General features: G+C 38.1%; 2 protein-coding genes across 11 annotated transcripts in view; one reads left to right on the top strand and one right to left on the bottom strand.

Annotated features, from left to right (window-relative positions):
* Window positions 1-22888, top strand: part of CAMK4 (calcium/calmodulin dependent protein kinase IV) — a 235822-nt gene that overhangs the window by 185105 nt on the left and 27829 nt on the right. For all 5 annotated transcript variants that reach the window (XM_008518812.2, XM_070571306.1, XM_070571305.1 and 2 more), the window contains 2 exons: window positions 14358-14448; window positions 16765-16839. In XM_008518812.2, coding sequence (XP_008517034.1) covers window positions 14358-14448; window positions 16765-16839 — 166 coding nt within the window. The remainder of the gene's footprint in view (window positions 1-14357; window positions 14449-16764; window positions 16840-22888) is intronic.
* STARD4 (StAR related lipid transfer domain containing 4) overlaps window positions 4475-22888 on the bottom strand; it is a 69995-nt gene continuing 51581 nt past the window's right edge. Inside the window, exons 6-9 of one of the 6 annotated variants that reach the window (XR_011525646.1) lie at window positions 14365-14571; window positions 13243-13386; window positions 12107-12623; window positions 4475-4639 (exon numbers count right to left, since the gene is read on the bottom strand). Coding sequence is in view for 3 of the 6 variants with exons in the window: in XM_070571311.1 (XP_070427412.1) it covers window positions 14411-14571 (161 nt within the window). In the remaining 3 variants the exon portion in view is untranslated. Of the gene's footprint in view, window positions 4640-10032; window positions 12624-13031; window positions 13387-14364; window positions 14572-22888 lie in introns of those variants that run through there. The other 5 variants (XR_011525645.1, XR_011525644.1, XM_070571311.1 and 2 more) reach the window with 5 other exon arrangements.

Genomic DNA, 22888 nt, shown 5'->3' with positions numbered 1-22888 from the left:
AGAGCAGAATGAATTGAGTTCACTAAGTTTCTTGAACACAGAACCACACAAGGTTATGAACTAGGATAGACATAGGACATCTAGTCCAAACCAAAGATTTTAGGAGCTGGTTCCTGTCCTAGTGCAGGTAGTTCCACCATTTTATTTATTTAATAAACATTTATGAAATGTCAATATGTGCTAGACCTCAGAATGAGTTCTAGTTATTCCTTGGGTTTTTTTGTCTATTTGTTGATGTTTGCGAAAGAGCCTCATTCAGCCCATAATTCTGACCATTCATTCACTCCTTCTTTCGTGCATTATTTTTACAAGCATTTTTCATAAATCTATCAGGCTTTTGCCTAGAGTCCATGGGTACACAGGTGAATAAGACAATCCCTGCTCTCAAGGAGTTTATCTTTAATTTTGAAGACAAGTACACAATTAACTATGATAAGAATATCAGAGTATTGTAGGGATATGAAGAAAATACTTTGGGAGGGGACAGAGAAAATGATATTTATTTTGCTTGTGGGATTAGAGGAAAATTTCACAGAGGTGGTGTGTAATCTGGGTTATGAAGTGTTGCAGGTACTATTGCTGTATTAACAAATTATCCCCAAACCTAGCAGCTTAATAGCTCACATATTCTCTGGGTCAAGACTTCAAATAGAACATGGTGGCAATGATGGTTATCTCTGCTCTGTAATGTCTGGAATCTTAGCTGAGAAGACTTAAAGGTTTGGGAGCTTGATGGATGGAGGCAGGAATTATTTACAGGTGTCTTCATTCGCATGTCTGGTAGTTGATGATGTCTGCCACGTGGGACCTCAGCAGAGGCCGTCAACTGGAGCAACTATACTTAGCTTCTCCATGTTGCCCGATTTTCTTACAGTATCTTGGCCTTAGGATAGTCAGACTTTTTACATGGCAGCTCAGGGATCTAAAAATGAGTATCTAGCAAACGGTAGATGCTGCACTGACTTTTACGATCTAACCTCAGAAGTCAAACAGTGTCACTTCCACTGCGTTCTATTGGTTATCAGCAAGTAACAGACCAGATTCAAGGGGAGGAGAATTAGACTCTACCTCTACATGGGGAGTATCAAGATTCTGGAAGAGCATTTGGGATGAGTAATATTATTGCAAGAATCTTTAGAAAATGCAATTTGGCACATGAAAGATTATTATTATCCAGGAACCAAGTGGGAATGTGTATGGCATAGCAATAGTAAGTAAAGCTATGTGGCTAGTGCATGGTAAGAATTGTCCCAGGATAATGCATAGCCAAAAATTAGGGACAAATTTTGAAGGACCTTTAATTTTCATACTGAGGAGATTAGACTTTAACTAATAGGCACTGAGGAGCCCTTAAAGGTGAATTGTTTTTGCTTTTAAACTGGAGGATTGACATGAGTTAATCTATGTTTTAGAGACATGACCTAGGTGTGGGGATGTGTTGGGGCGGTTGGGAGACAAATGTTAATAGTGCCAGAAGAGAATATGAAGGACTGTACTAAGTGGTAACAATGTAAATGGAAAGAGAGCGTAGATATGAGATGTATTTTGGAGGTAGAATTAATTGGGCAAGACTAATGAGAGAAAAGGAGGCATCAAAGATGACTCTGACATAAATGACAGTGCCTAAGAGGCCCCAGAACTTGGCTGTTTGCCTAATGTAGATTCCTCTGACCCTGCGATGCTCTACAGACCACGGCTGACCATGGGTCTCACAGCCAGTCAGTCCTAACCATGCCTGTTGATCTGGTCATGGGACATAGTAGTGACCTACTGCTTTTCTTATATATTCTGTTGATAATTCTGAAGGCGTCCTAGAGTAGAGGTTGAGGGTAAAGACAGTGGTAGTGGCAGATCTCCAAAGTAGATACGACACAAAAGTAGAGTATTCACTTTGAAGTTCTTACTTAAATTTATGTATATTGAGTCTCAATTTTCTGAAGGGTAGAGAAGAGTGAATTTATGCAATTTAATTTTTCTTCCCAGTAGGAGAACTGTAGTCAGAATACCGTTTTCTTTTTTTAATGACTGGTTCTTCTTTGTCCTGTTAGATTTTTAAAGAGATTCAAACTTCCTCCTACCAACTCCTGAGACATTATCAATTAACCACACACAGCCCATCGAACACAGCATAGCTGTAATTAAACTAAATTACTATGCAGTAGCTTTCATTACACAATGACACAGTTTTGTTAGGACCATAGAGAGAGTTTAATTACATGTCTAGACACCCCCTGAATTCAGAGCAGCAGGATTATCTTTGTCTGTTTAGAAGTGAATTTGAGCTTTTGGTGATTGCATTTTTTTTGAAAGACCAAATGGTGACATATGTTTGGGATTTTTTCTTTTTTTAAATTCCACATTATACTTTAATGCATATCTGATTTAAGAACCATTTATACATCTGTGGACGTAGATGTTTTTCAAGGAAAATGAACAGATTTTCACTCTTAGTCATATTTGATATATATTTCACTCGCATCCAGAAACTTTCTTTCTCTAATAGATCCCAAATATCCACTCTTAATTTATTAACGTAGAAAGAAAGTACTGTAGTCTGAAGCACAGTCATCTCTCATAATAATATTTCCAGTTTCCTCTTCGTTGTAAAGAATCTCATCTCTTTGCCAGAAGATGGGGAGCTTTCTACATTCATCCTCAATCCTGGCCACTCAGCTTCTCTGGACAGGATGGAGAGTTCAGCCTCTCTATAGACTCCGTTTGACCAGGGCATGCAGATTCGGGAGCTCCCTTTGTTTCTTTTGTGCTCTCACCTGATCTCTTCTTTCTCATTCCAAAAAGGTGTTTGCTGCATCTTTCTCTGTAACTGCAGATCACTTTTGGACCTTTTTTCAAGGTCCACAGTGCATTGTTGCTATGCATTATCTCTGAATACCACCTCCATTTAATTGGTCAAATCTTTCCATTGCCTCCGTTCCTAAAATCTCATCTTTCCTGAAGTATGACCACATACATTGGAAATAAGAAAACGAAATTATTACATGTTTATCCTCTCTAAACATTCTCAACATCCCCTTGGAAAGTTGCCTCACAACTTGCACTTGCTGTAATCTTATATACAAATACATTTTTATATTCTGATTTGTTTGTTGATTACATGTACATTGCTTCAGTTTTCTTTATATTTTTATATTCTGTTAGCATGAGACTTGCCTGTTTAAATCAGGACAGATCACTTTTTTCCTTTTTTTCTTTTGCACAATGCATAATTTAAAATGATAACCATTCACTTAATAATAATTGCTATCGAAAGCAATGGTAAGTGTTTCATTGTCTTAATTGAGTGGTCTTTTTAGATTTTGAGTTGAATCTAAGGAAAGTAATATAGGTAAAATGATATTTTCCACCAGTACTGTATAAACTGTTCTTAGAAATATGTACTTAGCCTTTTATGACATACACATATATAAATAGACAGGAAAATGAATTTCCAACCTGTTGAAAGTATCCATGTTTCCCTACTCTGTACACCAGGAGACATACCGAAATCAGAAACAAGAACTGAAATCTGACTGTTCTTGATGAGCTCTTTGCCTGTCAGCTACTCCATGCTGACACCCCAGGTTTCTTTACCCAGTGGCATTCAGAAGTACGCTCTCTGTTAGCATCCTGCTCCCTTTCCCCATGACATTGATAGTCCAGCAAAGCTTTGCTCTATCCAGACACTTCTAAGCCACACCCAAAATCTACAGCAGTGATGCTCACATAGAACCTTACTGTAGGCACAGCAGCAGGTCCAGTCCTTGTCAAGCTCTCCACTGAAGTCCAGCAAGGTGCCTTCATTTACAAACACAGGCCTTTTGGCTTGCCCACTGTTCACTAATGTGTTATTATAGCTGACCAAATCACTACTCGGTTTCATTTTATCACACTGGCAAGTACAGTTTATGAATGTCTCAGACATGAAGGGAACTGAAGAGAAAACTATCAGATGAATTTTCAGCTGTCTTCCCCCGAACTCCCCTGAGGCATATGCTATGTTGGATATTCAGATCAACTTCAAAGGATGTGAAAAAATTAATTCAGCCATAACTATTAACTTAATGCCACTACAGAACAAAAACTAATTATGTAATTATTCAAAATGTCGTTTTGAAGATGAAACCCTTTGGCCTGATCTTACAGTTAAAATATTCTTATTGGGTTTTGGCTTTTCTCAAAGTGATGCTGTAAATCTCATTCGTTTAACTGATTCTCAGTGAGCACCTTTGAGAAGACTAAGCATTATTATCCAGTAAGTAAATGTTTCATAAGCACACAGATACTGAGCCTTATTTCAGCTAAATGTATCAAAGTGATGTTGCTATGGAAATATATTGCTACAATGTAAGGACAAAATTTTTAACAATGTTAACTTGTCTTACAAATCAACAATGGCAAATGAATAAAAAGTGCAGATTACCACCATTCTTTGAATATCTACAAGTTAGTGACTAAAAAGTAGAACATACATGTCTATGGGAAAATTAAGTTATTTATTAATCATTCAAAAGTATTTATTGAGTGCATACTTTAGTACCAGGTACTGTGCAGGAAATTAGGTATCTGGGGAACCAGATAAAAATGTCTTTGTCTTCATGGAGTTTTTAGTCTAGTGAGGGAGACATCCTGAACATAAAACCTGCAAAGAAACATAAAGATAGGAGAGATCAATGAGAGTCTATAAGAGTGGGCACCTATGTTAGTTTGGAAGGTCAGGTACAGCTTCCCTGAAGAACTGACATTATAGTTGCATCCCAAGGATGTGGAGGGCTGGCCAGGTGAAAAAAGCATTCCAGAAAGAGTGGGTAACTGGACAAGGATGCTGAGATGGGAAAGAGATTAGGGTTTTTGAAGAACTGAAAGAAAGTCAATATGGATAGAACAGATTAAGAGAGGGGAAGGTGGCAGAATCTGAGGCTGAAGGGGGAGGCAGGAACTGGATCACCAAGGCTTTGAAAACCAACATAAATTCATGGGAAACCACTGAAGAGTTTCCCAAGGAGAAGATATGGCCTGATTCCCTGTGCTTCTGTGTGGAGAATAGATTGAAACGGGGCACGTTGGAAATCAGAGTAGAGAAGGGACTATTGTGGTGATCCAGCTGAGGTCATGGCAGTGACATGGAGAGAAGCAGGGCGATTTAGGAGACATTTTGGAATTAGAATTGACAGCACTCTGTTGTGAATTGGATGGAGGCACTGAAGGAGAGGAGAGCATCAGTTTCTGACTTGAACTCTTGAGTTGACTGAGAGACCACATTTTGAAGTGGGAAAAACTGGAAGAAGTGGGCTAGGAGAGTCAAGAGTTCAGGTTTGGACATGTTGAACCTAAGGTGCCTGTGAGACATCCGGCTAGAGATGAGACCTAGGCAGGTGGGTAAATGGTCCTGGAGCTTAAGAAACAGTTTTGAACTAGAACATCCTTTTAGGGTTCTATCATGGAAGGGTCTTTACATTCTTAAACTGCTAGCAACGTAATTACGTGGTTTGTTTTGTTAATATGAGACCAGGCAAAGTTACCGACTAAATATATTTATTCATATTCAGAGTCCATCATTTGTAGCAGATGCGTGGTATTCAAGATAAGCAAACCTGAAATGCCTGCCACTGATATAAACCTTATTTTTTAAAAAACTCTTCACCCAAGTAATATATAATTTTTATAGTTAAATTTTATCGAAGAAAAATTAAGATTAATTATAATCACACCACACAATTTTTTTACACACGTGTGTACTTTTTTGGTTCTATAAAAGGTAGCTGAAAGGAAGTAGGCAAACGAGGAGAGTTTACAATGAAAAAGAAAGCAGGGAGCACAACCTCAGTAAAGATCTAACTTAAGAAGCAGAGTCAAAAAAATATTTGTTTATTTATTCATGTACCTAACAAATTTGTGTGTGTGTGTGTGTATAAGGAAGATTGGCCCTGAACTAACATCTGTTGCCAATCTTCCTCTTTTTGCTTGAGGAAGATTGTCCCTGAGCTAACATCTGTGCCCATCTTCCTCTGTTTTTTGTGGGACACCACCACAACGTGGTTTGATGAGCAGTGCTAGGTCTATGCCTGGGATCTGAACCTGCAAACCCCAGGCCACAAAAGTGAACTGTGCAAACTTAACCGCTACACCAGTTGGCCAGCCCCCTAACAAATGTTTATGGAGCATCTACTGAGTGCCAAGGCCTGTTTTAAATTTCAAAGCAAGAATCACGAGGTGCAGTGTTTTCCTTGGCCTATACAGGGTTTAAAATTTTTTAAGTTCATTGCCAATATTTAAAATTTGGAGTATTTACATAAAAAATATGAAGTTTTATCTTGCCTTGAAAACTCAGAATAGCTAGCAACACGGGGCCTGCATTCCTGCCTGACAACAATTGGCTGAATCTCAACTCTGCTTCATAAGGGGTCAGAGTGTCTCCAGGGACATATGCATCCCTGAGACTTCCAATGTTTCCCTTTTCTTTTACACTCTGATGACTTCCTTCACTCTCTTAGGGTACCTTCCTGGCCCCTGGAGAGTTTATGACACCTGCTCAAAAGATACAAAATAAATGCAACATTGCTGCTGCCATGCATGCCAAAAGCAAGGGAAAGATTCTGAGATTTTAAGCAGAGGAGCAACGTGACTAGATCTTCACTTTTAAAAAATGACTCTCATGGCATTGTGGAGCATGGGCTGGAGAGGAGCTAGCAATTAAGCTAGTTATCAGAGTAATTAGGAGGGAAAATGTGGATATGGCCTGGCTGAAGGCAAGAGCAGTAGGTAGAACTGGGCTGGATACATGAGGCACTAAGGAGGGAGAACTACGCACAGTCATGGTCTTGGATTGGATGTGTCAGGGAAAGGAGGTGGAGGAGTAGGACGAATCTGGGTTTCCGGCTTGGCCAATTGGATGATGTCATTTGTTGGATTTGAAATACAGGGATAAAAGGAGCAGATTTAGGGTAAATGATGAGTATAGTTTTGGGAATGTTGAGCTTGATACACCTGTGAGACATCCAATTGGAATGGAAATTAGAAAGTTCCATGGAGTCCAGAGCTACTGAGAAGTTTGGGCAGGTGATAGAGATTTGTGACACAGTAGAATAAATTGGGCCTCGATTTGTGGCTTTGGATGAGCTCACTCAAGAAACAAAGGAAAAACAGAAGGTCCTGAGAAACTGAAAGACAGGAGCCTGGGGAGGAGACTGAGGAGAGAATGGAGAAGTGAGGAAAACCAGGAAGCTAGTGTTGCGAGAGCACCAAGAGATGGGAGTCTAAGTGAGAGACTAGTCCCCGTGCTCAGATGGCAAACAGGTCAAACAAAAGGAGTCAGAAGTGTGTATTGGCATAGATACAGAGAACAGACTGGTAGTTACTAGAGGGAAAGAAGGATGGGCGGAGGGCGAAGGGGGTAAAGTGGCACATTTGTACAGTGATGGATGGCAACCAGACTTTTGGTGGTGAACATGATGTTGTCTATACAGAAGTCAAAATATAATGATATACGCCTGAAATTTATATAGTGTTATAAACCAATGTTACAAAAAGAAAGGAAGGGAGGGAGGGAGGGAGGAAGGAAGGAAGGAAGGAAAGAGAAAGAAAGAAAGAGAAAGAGTGTTTGGTTTGATGAGGTCAGAAATAAAACTAAATAAGAAAAAAATGAGAGGAGAGGAAATGCAAACTGTGAGTTAAGACTGCATTTTCAGGAAGATTGACTGATTAGAGGAGATCATTAAGTACAGCTAGAACATGTTGGCAATCTGTGGATTGGAAAGAGGTGGAAGTCGTGTTTTCTTTTTCTTGTTTCTTTTTGATGATGGTACTACCCTGTCTAGAGAAATTTATATGATGAAAGAGAAGAAAGAGGGAATAGGAAAGGAAAAATGGAAGAAAAGGCAGGAGTGATGGGGCAGGAGGGGAGCATGGGACAGGATCTGAAGCAGCACCAGGGATGGCTCTGAACTGCAGAAGATCCAGGAGAATCAATGTAAGCAAATGACGTGCTTTGAAATGCAACGATTTATCAATAACCAATACTATTTATCACTGGAATTCTTTGTTTTATAATTGACAGAACTATAGTAAGAATGTTTCAAACCTTAATTGCCACAAACTTTGTTCATTTTCTAACTTCTAAACATTCTCACTGTCAACTATAGACACATATGTAGTAATATCAGTCCATATTTCACTGAGACCTATTTCAAGGGTGAAGACTAATGCATAACATTCTGTCTCTCTATAATTTATATTGCATCTTCTTGGGAAGAGAATTTGTGGCAAATTAAATGAAAAATGCACAGGAAATAAAGCTATTAAAGTGGGAAAAGGAATCAAAAGCAGGAAGAGGAGGGGAGAAATAAATATATGCAAAGCAGGCTAGTTATTGTAATCGAAACCTCTTTTTCACTGAGAGTTTTGGCAGCCAAAACAGAAGGGGAAACTATGATGAATTCTAGAGCAAGTATTTTCTGATCAAAGTGTCCTTTGATATTTCAGGAAAAAGCAAGTTTTCCAAATCTCAAAGGATTTCTAAGTGTAATTTATTTTACAAGAGACACGGAACAGCAATGATAGAGTCCTAATAGCTACTGTCTATGGAATAGAATATCTTCTACAGGCTAAGTGCTGGCGTGTCTCATATCTAATTCTCACTACAAGCCTCGGAGTGGATGTTGCAGATCAGAAAACTGAGATTCAGAGGGTAGACAATTTATTTAAGGTTACAAAGCTAATAAATGATATACTTGGGGTATATTGTTCTCATGAAGTTGTTCTTTAATAATTGTTCCAAAAACAGTATCACAAAAAACTCAATATGCTTATTCCATATACCAACCCTTGATCAAAACCAAGGACACAATATTGCAACAGGACTTGGCAAAGATATGACATTGGCACCAAAACATTAAATTTATTATTATAAAATCCTTAAAAATGTATTTGTTTCTATCTTGATTACCCTGCACATAAAATTATATTTCTCATTTTTTTAATAATACACTGTAAAAAGATCGAGCCAGTAAATTAATTGTGCTTCCCTGCCTCTGCCTCTTCCTTTGCCTCCTCCTTCTCCTTTTAATTTTTATTCCTTAAAGTTTTAATTAAATTCGTACACACCTGTTTATTTGCTGTTCCAATATCTTTATTAAAGGTTCCCATTAGTCAAGATAACCTTTAGTAGTTAGGTGCTACAATTATTGTCAAATTTATTTGCTTCTCTATTAAATTGTTGGATTCATATTGGACTTTACAGATCTTCTCCCAGTGTTATTTGGGTTTTCATCTGTTTTCTTGCTTATCTTTGGTTTACTTTAATTATGACTATTTTTAACACTTAGTTTATTCTAAAATATTCAGTTATCTTATTTCGTAATTTTTCTAATCTTTTTGTCTATTTATGTGGAATCCCCAAGATATAAATAATCTGTAGCTAAAATCAACAATATCTTGTTAAGGTATATTTCTCCATAATTAGATATTTCTTAATCAGTTCTGTATCATTAATATAACGCTATAAAATGTCTTTGCACATTTTTCCATTGCGTCTTTACACAATTTTGAGGAGCATTTTTTCTCTTGATTTCCTTTTCTTCTCCTCTTCTCTATGTGCAGTCATCTTTTTATGATGGGATGAGATCAGTGCTTCATAAGATTAGAGGTGTGTCTTTTATTTAAAAGCCAGTTTGAAAGTAAAGGGAGGTGTGCCTGTTATTCAGCTCCTAAGCTACTCTTTTTATGTCTTCAGATGCTCTAAGACACAAGTTTTCAAAATAAAGTCTAGGAATTCCAGAAAGATCCCTGAGGCCCTTTCAGAGGACTTCTGTGAAGTCAAAACTATTTCATCATAATATGAAGGCATTTCCCCTTACTTTTGAAAGTACAGTGGAATTTTCCAGAGGCTACATGATGTGTGCTTTTACAATGGACAATGCAGAAGCAGATATGCGAATCCAGCTGTCTTCTATTACACCAGAAATTAAAGAAATCTACAAAACTTTAAAATAATAGCATGCTACTCACTAATTTTTTTTGTTTTAGAAAATATAGTTATTTTTGTTTTACAAAGTTTGTGTTAACCTGTCATGAGTTGTTTTATTTTTAAATAAATTAATGTTTTTTGGTTTTCGGTTTTTTTTGCTGAGGAAAATTTACCCTGAGCTAAAATCCATTGCCAGTCTTCCTCTTTTTTTTGCTTAAGGAAGATTCACCCTGAGTTAACATCTGTGCCAATCTTCCTCTCTTTTGTATGTGAGTTGCTGCCATAGCATGGCCATTGATGAGTGGTGTAGGTCAGTGCCGGGGAACAGAACCCAGGCTGCCAAAGCAGAGCACACCAAACTTAACCACTAGGCCATGGGGCCAGCCCCAATAAGTAATTTTTTTTTCTCAGTTTTAAGTTCTAACACAGTAACTAATGTTAGATATAACTCACATAGCAAAAGCTCTCCAGGGTTCTCAATAAATTTTTTTACTATAAAGGAGATCAAAAAGTTGGAGAGCTGGCACTATAAAAGGGTTGCTCCTTCTAATGGTTTATCTCATTGGGGGAAGACAGAAGATCATACTCCAAATAGTCCTTCTTCCTGGCTTTCTAAGTTGAGATAATGTAAAAGTTAAATATACTAACTGTTGGTCAAAGGCAATCAGTAGGTCTAAGCAAAAATAAAATAGTCACTCCTGCCATTTTGTCAATCAAATATATTTAAATGCCTCCTCCTACGTGTGTACATGATTATATCATGACTTTTAATAATCTTTCTACACCAAGTAATTTATATCAAATGATCCCTGACTATATTTTTAAAAGTCGGGATCATGACTTTTATTTCTTTGCTTTATTTTGTTTTTAAATTTGTTCCTCTGGTAGCACATAGTTCCTAAATCTATATTTGCTCTAAAGCTTTTCTTTTTTTATCTCGTCTAACTCTCCTATGGAATGCCAAATGGTGTTTGTTTGTTTTTTAAATTTGGAGTTAAAACACATAACCACCATTTCTGATCAGGAAAGCCAGACAACATTTAATGAGAATCTTTATATAATTAGTACTTTGCTAAACCAACGCTTGTCAGTTCATCTCATTTGTTATTGTTATTGTGTTGCTATTTTCAATGTCCTTCCCAAAGCAATGGAGCTTCTAAATTGGGTTAGATGGCGGGGGAGCTATCATTATTTTCTATTGATCCCAAGCTGTGCAATTCTTAGGTATGTTCCAAAGCTACTATATGAAATACTCGTATCTTTGCCTTCAAACTCAGCTTATACAAGATATAGTATCTTCCTCCTCAGGGATATGGTAGGTTTTCCCTGGATATCATGCAAGGCTGAGCATGGTGCACTATCATTCTCTCATTTCTCCTCCCACTCTCACTACCTTCCCTTTCCTTCGTTATTCTCGCCTCCCCTCCTTCATCCCCATCCTACACAATCAAGTAATACACATTGCTTAAGCATCTGTTTTGGAATCATGGAATGGGTGAGGCTCCGGACTCTACTGGCAAATGCCCGAGTCTGAATCCCAACTCCACAATGTCCAGGTGCGACACTGTAAAAATATCTTAGCCTCTTTATGCCTCTGTTTTCTCATTTGCAAAACAAGCATGAAATGAGTTACCTGATAGAGCTGCCGTGACGATTAATGAGTTAATAGGTATAAGGTGCTTATAATAGTGCTTGGAATATAGTAATATTACAATATTGGGACATGTACGCTATTATCTCCATGTGATAATTGTCTACTGTAAGGAGTGAGCCAGACATGGTAAAACATGAGGAAAAGCAGTTTTTGATTTTTTCTCACTGTTGTCCTAGCAAATCATCTCTGTGTAGCCATTCTTCTCCTCCATGAATAAAATTTCAGGCCATTCCCATAGCTTTTCAAGTCACTCTTGGGTAAAGAAAATACCAAAATCTTAGACTCGCCCAACTTTAAACTTCTTCCCTCCCCCAACTTAAACCTTAGAGATCTATAATTTATAATTATAGGGGGTAGGGATACTTGTTTTTTCTTCTCTTTTACTTGCTCTTTTCAACCAGCTAGATGGTATTTGTGGTCCTTCTAGTGTTGAGATGTGAAGGTGATGGTGGGAAGGGGGAGAAGAGATAGAGGGTTAAGAAAGGTCTTACCAAACTGATACAGTTGTGGTCTGGCCTCAGTTATCTCTGGGTGTGGCAGGTTACAAATGCCTATTGTTCTTTTCCTGGGGGACGTTGTTGTTGGCTCTACAGAGACATCTCCATTGCAGGGCAGTTCTCTCACTGCAGGTGCTCTGAGAAGTCAACGGCTCCTCAGCTGCCTGCTGTCATCTCCCTCCCGAGACGCTGAGAAGGCATCATTCAGGCAGGAGACACTCCTGCAAAGGGACCTCTTCAGGGAGACTCGTGTCTAGTTCCCTTCCCCACAGCCCACCTTGGGCCCATGAGAAATGTGCACCCTTGTACAGCTATTATTTGAGGGCAGCTGAATCTCAGGCCCTCTCTCCTCACTCACCTGCTCCACACATCTTTCAATTTTTCGTGAGCGATACCTCAGTCTGTTTCCCCAAATCACCAAGTGACACATGTCAAACACCACATTGTGACCTTGAAGATGTCCACTTCCTCTTTCTTGGCTTGAGCAGAAAGAAAGACTCTCTCCCTTCTCCTATGAGACAGGAAAGGAGAAAAAAGGCAGCTCTCTGGCAACTTTTTCTCTTAACAGAAAAATGGGCAAGGATATGAACAGGCAGTTCATATCCTTTCCAAGAGGAAAATCAACCGGCATATGAAGAGAAGCTTGACTATACCAGTGAACAGAGAAGGACGAATTAAACCAAATTTAAGATAGAATCTTTATACTCCAGCTCAGCAAAAGTTAAAAATACAGATTTAGTAAAGATATTAAAAAAACATATATACTTCCATTGTTTATGTGAGTAAAAATTGATGGAGTCTTTTAGGAGAGTGATTTTTGCAGTAAATATTGTAATAAAAAATCTATATACCTTTGGACCCCACTAGACCTGCTTCCAGGTATCTGTCCTCGAGAATCACCAGCAAAAATACCCAAATATCCAAATGCTAGAAGGTTTATTACTGCATTATTTGTAATTTTTAAAAACTTGAACATCCATCAAAAATGGAATAGCAAAATAAATTATGATACATCCAACAAAATGGATTCAAGAGTTAAATAGAGGGGCCCAGCCTGGTGGTGCAGTGGTTAAGTTCACACGTTCCACTTCTGTGGCCAGGGTTCATCAGTTTGGATCCTGGGTACGGACCTACACACCGCTTGGCAAACCATGCTGTGGCAGGCATCCCACATATAAAGTAGAGGAAGATGGGCATGGATGTTAGCTCAGGGCCAGTCTTCTTCAGCAAAAAGAGGAGCATTGATGGCAGATGTTAGCTCAGGGCTAATCTTCCTCAAAAAAAAAAAAAAACAAGTTAAATAGAATAAGCTAAAGGGGTATGTGGGAAAGGTTTCAAAGATATGTTGTTAATGAAAACAAAGCACTGTAAAAAATTCATACTAATGACACATTTATGTAAGAAAATGGAAAAAACCAGGTATATCTCTTTGTATATGTATATTCATGTTTGTAAATGCATAGAAAAAAAGAAACCATTTCAAACTGATGAGTGATTATTTTTGGAAAGGGATCTGGGACTGGGGGAAGTGGGGTCAGAAAGGACTTCAACATTCACCATGAGAGTATGTTACCTGTGTGATTACTCGTAATTTACAAAATAAGTTAAAATATAGTAAAATGAGTGTATTTGCTAGAGGTGATCTTTAAGATTCATCTCAAATATAGTCTTGTTTATTTATACTGATAGTGGATTTACTAATCCTCAGAAGAGCCTATGACAGCATTTATTGCCATAACAATATATATATCATATTAAAGATAGTTCTCTGTAATAACTACTCACATCTAAATGTCTGTTCAAACAATAATTATGAAGTCTTTGTTATGGTTGTGAGTTTCCAAGATGACACTTAGAATTACACTTTTCAGATAATAAACCAGACAAATTTCAATACACAGCACCTTCACCTTATTATAATAATAGTTCCAGCTGATATGGTAATATGAATAAAGAGAGCCACAATTAATATTCTCCAAGGTGTGAATATTTCATTTCTGGCAATTGGTTGCATACAATTTCAACTGGACTTCACTTTTAGATAACTAGATATAAGCTGTTCTCTAATAATGTATATTTGAAAACGTTTCCCTTTATGGCGTTTATTTTTAAATCGTAACAGGTATGTGCATTCTTGAATCAAGTCATTTAGTAAAAACTATTACAATTCTGAAAACAGTAAATATAAATGTTGGAACCATAAATATAATTACATGAATGTCACTTCGTTATTTCCCCTATTTAGTACTTACATGAAAATGGGATTGTCCATCGTGATCTCAAACCAGAGAATCTTCTCTATGCAACTCCAGCCCCAGATGCACCACTCAAAATCGGTGAGAACATTTCCTGATGTCTTAAGACCCCTTTCTCAGGGCAGAAGAAATTTGCTTCATAGAATTTTAAAATATTGCACCACCCAGTTTCTTTTCCATTCAATTTCCTTGAATATTTGGTTCCTGTAAGAGAATAATGCTTTGTTTTGGAATCTGTGCTCTTTCCGGGAATATTAATCTGGAAATTAGTGCCTAGAATTGGTGCTCCATTGCTGGACACACAAAGGAATCACAGCCGTTAGAAACAGTGGGGACTTCAGGAGGTGACCTTGTATTTTGTAGATAAGCTTGTATAGAAGAAAACCACAGATAACGTTTCTTTTTGAGTTATTAACTTTTATTCCACAAGTTAGTTGGAGCTTAATTTTAGATAATCAAGAACTTTTACACAAAATGCTTAACACATCTTAGTGAATTTAGCCTCTGAGTCACTTGTTTACGGGAACAGAGATAAATTGAGATCTGTGCTTTCCAAAGCTCACTCCACAGAACACTGATTCCTCAGCAGAGTGACTGGAGGTGAGTAACTCCCTTTTGGGGAGATGGGAGTGGAGTGCTAAGGTTGGTCAAATAAGATAGGAAAAGCCAACTTAAAGTTAAACAATATGTTTTTTTAAACTTTCTTTTTTTTTCTTAAGATTGACACCTGAGCTAACATCTGTTGCCAATCTTATTTTTTTTCTTCTTCTCCCCAAAGCCCCCGAGTACATAGTTGTATATTCTAATTGCGAGTGCCTCTGATTGTGCCATGAGGGACGCCGCCTCAACATGGCCTGATGAGTGGTGCCATGTCCGCACCCAGGATCCGAACCCTGGGCCACCGAAGCGGAGCATGTGCACTTAACCACTTGGCCATGGGGCCAGCCCCTAAACAAGATTTTATTTCTGCAGGACTTCCCAGAGTTTAAAAAATGCTGATGTGTAAACTGACATCTTATGTAGTATACAGTGAGGCTTTTCTCAAATCTTATTTGACCCTGGAAACTTCTTTTTTTCCCCCAATAAGTATTCTGAAGAACTACAAAGATGAACTTTGGGAAATTCTAATGTACTCAAAGAGATATTTAAATCAGCATTTTAGAAAAAATTATATTACATGTTACTTTCCATGTCCCTTCATATGCAAAAAAAGAAAATTATAAAATTGATTTGAAATGAATTCTCCTCGGTAGAATCTGTCTTAAATCCTCTGAAGGGCATTGCTCTTCTGCTGCCGCCCTTTATGATGCTAATCTGAGGAATTCACCGCATTCCTAAGTGTTAACAACTTTGAAAATTAAGTTATACATATCACGGGAGAGCTCAGACAACATGATGTGCTTTATGAATGCAAGAACCGAAAGAAAAAATACCGAAGTCTTGCTGGGCAGCTGGCTTGTTCTCATAATCACCCCTGAGAGGCGGTGGGAGCAGGGAGCCTCCCATTTCCTTTGACATCACTTTCAAAGATTTTATCCTTAAAGAAAGTTCTTTAAATGGATGGATAGATACTAATTTAGGCAGAAGAGCCTTTCTTTCTAAAGGACCTCCCACTGCTTTCCCTGATAAGGATCAGCACCTCTATGGAAATGTGGGTTTATCTCTGAAGTCTAAAATGGCATCAATTCTGCTTGCCTCTCTTGAAGAATAGCTCAGAACGGTTTCCTGATGTTGAGAGAGAGAGAGACATGTACTCCAGCAGCAAAGAGACCAAATGGTAGCAATTTGTGATAATGTTTTATCTAGGTAATATTCTGAGGAATAAATAAAAAGGATTTTTGAGAAAAACAAAAGTCATATTCCTTATATGCGAGTAAATTATTATCTGTCACTAGGGAATGACATTATTTATTTTGAAGCAGAATAAATCTTTTGATATTTCTGTCCATTTCTTCAATATTTATGAGTCTAATTTTTTATTTTGATTTCTTTCAATGGATTAAGAGTTCTGAATCATATCACTAATTTTACATTGTCCTTTAGAGTTACTGTTTCATAAGTCTCAGAATTGATATTAAACAAAAATATATCTATTGCAGCTATTGCTTCAAGAACAAATAGCTTATTTGCTAACAGCTGGGAATTTAGAGAAGAGCATAAAATGTGTTTGGAAGTCATATTTTCCTCCAGTTTAAAGCAAGACTTGAATTATTATTATTTTTTGTGTTTTCCTCTCCCAGGTGTCTGGTGTCATCTACATCCACCTCATTAGCAAATACAAAAACAAACACACACATAAATAAATGTTAGTTTTATTTTGAATTATAGAAGTATTCTATCATCTTACAAAAGCTGATAAAAGACTTGCTTCATTAAATTTTTTTCTTGTGTTGTTAGCTGATTTTGGACTTTCTAAAATTGTGGAACATCAAGTGCTCATGAAGACAGTATGTGGAACCCCAGGGTACTGCGGTATGCTCTTTAATACTCATGTTTTACATTGATTGTTATTTGAAATCTATTTTTATTCAATGATCTGATTTTTTTAAACTCCTAATACTGTAACACTTATAATTTGCTCTGAGTCTCCATGAGGAGGCGTATATAAATGTTACTCAGACCACCTCTTGTTCTGTGTGAGGGGTTCGGTGATGTCGGTTTTAGGGCACCCCTGTTAGAACAGCAGGGAGAGAAGGGGCCCCAGGGAGGAAGGACTGAGTGCTTTGCACCTGCCTCTGGGCAGTAGCTACTCTTGGACCCACTCGGGAGTAGAAAGACAGTCACCAGGGAAGAGGGCAAGGAAATGGCTTTGTTTATGGTTGGAATTAAAGCCATGAGGGCTTTGTCACTTTCCTTATTTGCCTTTACTTTGGAGGGTGTGTGAGGAGAGCAAGTGTCATTAATTTAGGTAGCATATAGGACAACAGTGAGAACGGGTCGTCTCACCTCTCATTGATGGCATTGGCCTAGCCTCACTAAGACAAGGGCTTCAGGTGGAGTTTCCCCACCAGAGTCCCCCGGTCTCTGGAGATGGACTGTGTGACAATCCTCACGTCCTCTTGCCCAGTCTCCCAGAATGAGCTGAAGGCGCCCCATGTACAGTCCACAGTCAAGAGACAGCACAACAGCTTTTGATCCATGCCAGCATGAAACTCACCCTTTTTCCCTTGATGGCTGAATTAGTCTGGCAACAACCTAAAAGCCAATAAAGCTTGCAAAAACTATCAAGAATTCCTGAAGTTTTTGTGACTAATGAATATGTCACACATCCGTTAAAGTCCTAATCTGGATTACAAAGTAAAGAGACAAGATTTCAAGTTATTGGTCAAAGATTAGCCATCGATTTCTCTTAGGATCATCATCATTTTATGAAAATTTTCCTTCATTCACTCATCTCTTCAGCAAAATCACCTACAGTATACTCAAGGCAGTGCTTGGCACCAGGCAGATGCATTTCCTTCCCCCTCCCCCACCCCAAGGGCTCACAATCTGTAGAGGAACAGACACGTAAAGTATAGTACCTTAAGAAATAGTATGTTATGTGTTTGGAAAAGCCATTATGGAAACATAGGAGAATGGTGGAGTTTGGAGTTATCTGTGTTATTCTTCCATGGCATTTAAATTTGTTAGTCACCCCTGTCGCAGAAATAGAGACATAAGAACTACATAAGTAACTCATTTTGACAACTCTTGAACTCATAGAAACCAGACTGGAGAAGCGCAGTAAGATATCCACTGAAGCAAACGTATGATTAAGTTCACAGAATTTTAGTGCTGGAGGAAACTTTAAAGTTCATTGACTAACATTCTCGTCTTACTAAGGTCCAAAGAGTGTGACTTCCCCAGGATTCCATGACTAGTTGTTAGTGGATGGGGGATGAAAAGCCAGGTACCAAGGGTCTGAAAACAGAATGATAGAATTCCCCCTTTAAAAAAAAATATAGATAAATCATTATAGTTTTCTTTCATAGAAATATTTATCAATTACTTTTAGTTTAAAATGTTTTCCAATTTAATTTTTTAAACCTCAAAAGTATTACTTGGTCATTGTAAGAAGTAAAAGTCCAAATATGTGCTGTCAATATTAATATACCTCACTCATTTTTTCCACACCTTTCTTCATGTTTCCATGTTCACATGAATATTTTATAATTTTTCTTTTCACTTGTTAGTTTCCCTGGTGAATTTAAAATATTATTTCCTTGCAGCTCAGTTATTCATAAATTGAATAATTACACAGAATTAAATGTACCTATCTTTCTATTAGACCTTTACATTGTGCCAAATATTCTTGTTCTGGATCTTAAGTTCCTTGGGGACAAGAGTATTTATCGATTAAGAGTAAATTCAGAAAACTCAAAATAACTATGACTTAACCATGATAGAAATTGATGTCTCTCATGTTAGAAGTCTAGAGATAGGCACTCCTGGTGTGTCCACAGCCATGGCTCTTCAGGTGTGGTGGGTCTCAGTGCCAGGGACCCAAAGTTTTCCTGGCTTGCTCTACCATTCCTTAGCTCACTCAAAGTCCAAAATGGCTGCTTGAAATCAGTCATTACATCTGCATTCTATACAAAAGGAAGGAAAAAAAAAAGAAAAAGAGTGCACATTTTCACTGTTAAATAGACTACTTTTCTGAGGCCCCACATGTCACTTCCACCTAGATGTTGTTTACCAGGAGTACTTAATTACAGCCTCAACACTACCAGGAAAGCTGGCAGTGTGTCTTTCGGCTAGACATGTTGCTGCCTCAGATGAATTCTGTTACTCAGAATGAGTATTGCATTAGACAACTCACTATCTCTACAACAGACTTCTGAGTAAGATTCCCATTCCCAGAAAAAAATGTGAAAGCCTTTGTACTACACCATGTTCCCTACAGGCAGGCACTTATTTTGTTTTGTTTTTATATATTTTATTTTCCTTAGAACTGTTAGCTGACAACCTGTCCATGACCCTTCCTTTCTAATGGTGCCATATGCACTTTCCGTTTCTCTAATTCATATGTCTTTATTTGTCCCCTTCCTGGATTTCTTTCATGCCTCCAGATCTCCAAGACTATGGGGGAAAAAAAGAACCCCGAATTTAGTACCAAGTGCCAAGGGGGTTGCCCATTTGGCTCACTAATTGCTGACCAATTGATAGGAGCGTTGACAGAGAATTGAGAAAAGAATGATAAAACAAATTAAGGATTTCCCACAAGAACAAAGCTGATGGGCAATTTAGTAACCACTATCTAATACCAAACACTAAGTATGCCAAGGAGGTCAGTTGCAGCAATTCTCTAAGAACTGAACAGCCCTGAAATGGGAAGCCCAGGAAGAGATTACACTAGCGATCTCTCAGAGTCCCTTCAGTGACTAAGAGGCAGCAGCGTCCTGTCAAGGGCTTTAATAATAGTGATAAGAACAGTTCTTTCTTGCTCATTACAGAATGGTCATTCTATGAATGAATGATTCATTCATTGATAAAATGAATGTTGAATGTCTAATAGACTCCATGTTAGGCACTGAGATTACGAGAGTAAATACAGTATGGCTTGCCCTTCAAGGATTTCATGGGCTATAAAAGAAGAAAGACCTGTACACTATAAATCAAAGTTTGTTGTGATAAGTTCTATATGTATCTGAGCCAAAGGCTCAAGGATACAGAAGGGGGGAACATACAAGGCATACAAAGACTCAAGGATGCCTAGAGAGGTATTCACAGAGGAGGGGCATTTGAGCTGGACACTGAAGGAGGAGTAGGAGTTCAAGAAGTGAAGAGGTGGCTGCAAGGTATTCTTTGTCAGTTGGCACAGGAAGAGAAAAGTCATAGGGGTGTAGTAGCATCTGGGAAGTTCAGAAACTCTTGCTTGGTTACTTTGCATGACTGCAACATAGAGTGGCACAGAGGGTACAGATGGACTTGGAAAAGTTGGGTAGACCATATTTTAAAAGCATCTATACATCAGGCTGGGAATTCATACTTTCTTTAGTAGATAATAGTGATCCAGCAAAGGTTCTTAATCAGGGCAATTATATTTTTAAATCAAATCCAGATTTTATAAATATCTTAATAATGACATTATGGCAGATGGATTTGAAAGAGAAAAAAGATCAAAAGAAAACAAATTAGAAAGCCATTGTAAATGCTCTTTCCTGTCCTTCTGATGTCAGAAATTTACACACAGGTTACCGTCACTCCATAAACAGCTTCTCAGCGGATAATGTATTTGATGTACTCCTAAATCCAATCATTTTTTTAATATAAAAGTTTATACTTTCTGTTTACTATTTTTTTCCCTGCAGATGTGCATATCAGCCCCTATGTAATACGGAAAGAGAGGACTGAGCAGTTGAACATGATCACGATAATCCTTCCACTCTTATATAGGTAGAGGTTCACCAGGAAAGAGGAATTTGCTCGCCCTTTCTCTCCTCACCACATATAAGTACTGTCATCACTTTGGTGTGCATCCTTCTGAGGGTACTTAGGGGAGGAAGAACCCGTCCATTTGTAGAATGAGTTGGAAATGAGACCCAAGCAAGAATGGTGGGAGTCACTGTCATGATACGGAAAGCATGACTTTACGCAGAGACTTTACATTTAACTTGAAAAAGTGTCTGAGGCCCATGTCATTGACAGAGACAGGAGGCATGAGCTTGTTTTCTTGCTTGTTGTAAGGGTGATTACATCCGAGGTCAATTATCTTGATGTACACTGGGTGTAGTGTCTGCCTTCGCTGGAAAGGCTTTTTCAATTACATCTTTTGAGGAAGTGAGTGTTTGTGTTATACCATCTGTCATTTGTCAGGAAATTAAAAAAGAAGCCACCCGTTTGGTCTCATAGAACGTTTGCCCCGGCTTTTAGTAACAGAGGCTTCTCTGTTATTAGTATATAAATGAATCGCAAAAGAAAAATCACAGATGCTGCATGTTTAAGCAAATACTCATCGTTTCCTGGGGAATGTGCCCAGTTGAAACTAAACTCTAGGCCAGAAAATTGAAATTTGTGATCCAGATAAATGAAATCAATGACAAGTGCTCTGAAATAGTCCAAGAAGGGTTCAACATTGAAAAGATTCTCAATATCTTATTGTTGGGACAAGAAATAGGTCTCAAAAAACAAAAAATTCATCGGGCCATGGCTCCTGATAAATGTGCTACAAGGTAACTGTGCAATATTACTACCAAATGTCTTAACTGGTTTAGATATTTAAGGCTTGATATCTGTGGGTATTCAAACCTACCCATGCAAATCACAGAAAAGAAGTACAAGCTGTTAGAGTAGAAAAGAAAGAAATATGGTAATGAGTCAATTAAAAGAATGTTTTTGTCTAATATCAATTATCTAATTTATTCATAAACCTAACTAAACTATATATGTTCATATTTCATATTTACACCAATTTCTGGTTTCAGGCTCCAGAAGCTGTTAAGAATTTATTTTCTCTTGGCATTTGCCAGGGTCTCATTATTATAATGATAATCCTACATTGTTGCCACATTGCTATGTTTTTTTGTTTGTTTTTTGCTGGGGAAGATTCACCCTGAGCTAACATCTGTTGCCAATCTTCCTCTTTTTTTTATGTGAGTGGCCGCCACAGCATGCCACCAACAAATGAGTGGTATATTTCACCGGGAACCTAACCTGGGCCACTGAAGTAGAGTGTGCCATATTTTCACCACTAGCCCATCAGGGCTGGCCCCACATTGCTGTGTTTTAAAAAAATAACCTTTTACATTCACTATGCCAAAATTAAAGACAATGTTTCAACAGCCTACAGTCAGATATAAGAGATTTCTGTCTACATGAAAACACACTAAAATGAAAAATGTAGGAAAGTTTAATAATCTAAAACACAAGTTTTCAGAAGAGTTTCAAAAAGATGGTGTTTTTGTTCATTTCTAGAGGACTAAGTAGCTAAGGTGAAATCACAAGAGTATTAAATGACATTGGGAATCTGATCAAGTAAGGGATGATCTCACTTGAGAATTAATTAAACACCCACGATGATGACTTTCTTTTTACAATGAACTTTTAAAAAGACTAGAAGAATTAAATCCATAGTAAAATGTCATCTGCACTGCCTGTAACTCTCTGCTTGACAGGCTGGTGTGTGGACATGAGGGTTCCTGTGGGGCTTGTTGACAATAGGAAGGGAGCAGGGAACGTGAGAGGAAGAAGACAGAGAATGCCAAGCAGATGAGAAGGCTGCTCAGATCCATCTCCCCTTCCTGATCACAGCCCTTCTTGTCCGTGAGATAGGCTGTGTCCCCAAGCCATCCTACAACTGTCCCAGGCATGCTTGCTGTGCCTGATCCAAGCAAACAAGTGCAAGCAAAGGAGAAAGTGGGGCTGGGGACAGATACAGGCGTGGTGGGAAAAGCCATAGCCCATCTAGTTCTTGACCTTGCACAGGACAGGGACTCTGCAGGTTGAGTGCAGGCTTATTTTAAGCTGTCTTGGAAGTTTAAATCTAGAGGAAAATGAGTCTCTTGAGATCTCTGTATTGGTCTGGTACTGACCTAAACAAAGT

This window comes from Equus przewalskii, chromosome 13 (genome assembly GCF_037783145.1).
Source record: "Equus przewalskii isolate Varuska chromosome 13, EquPr2, whole genome shotgun sequence".
Classification (NCBI taxonomy): domain Eukaryota; kingdom Metazoa; phylum Chordata; class Mammalia; order Perissodactyla; family Equidae; genus Equus; species Equus przewalskii.
This window is presented reverse-complemented; position numbering and strand designations above follow the sequence as displayed.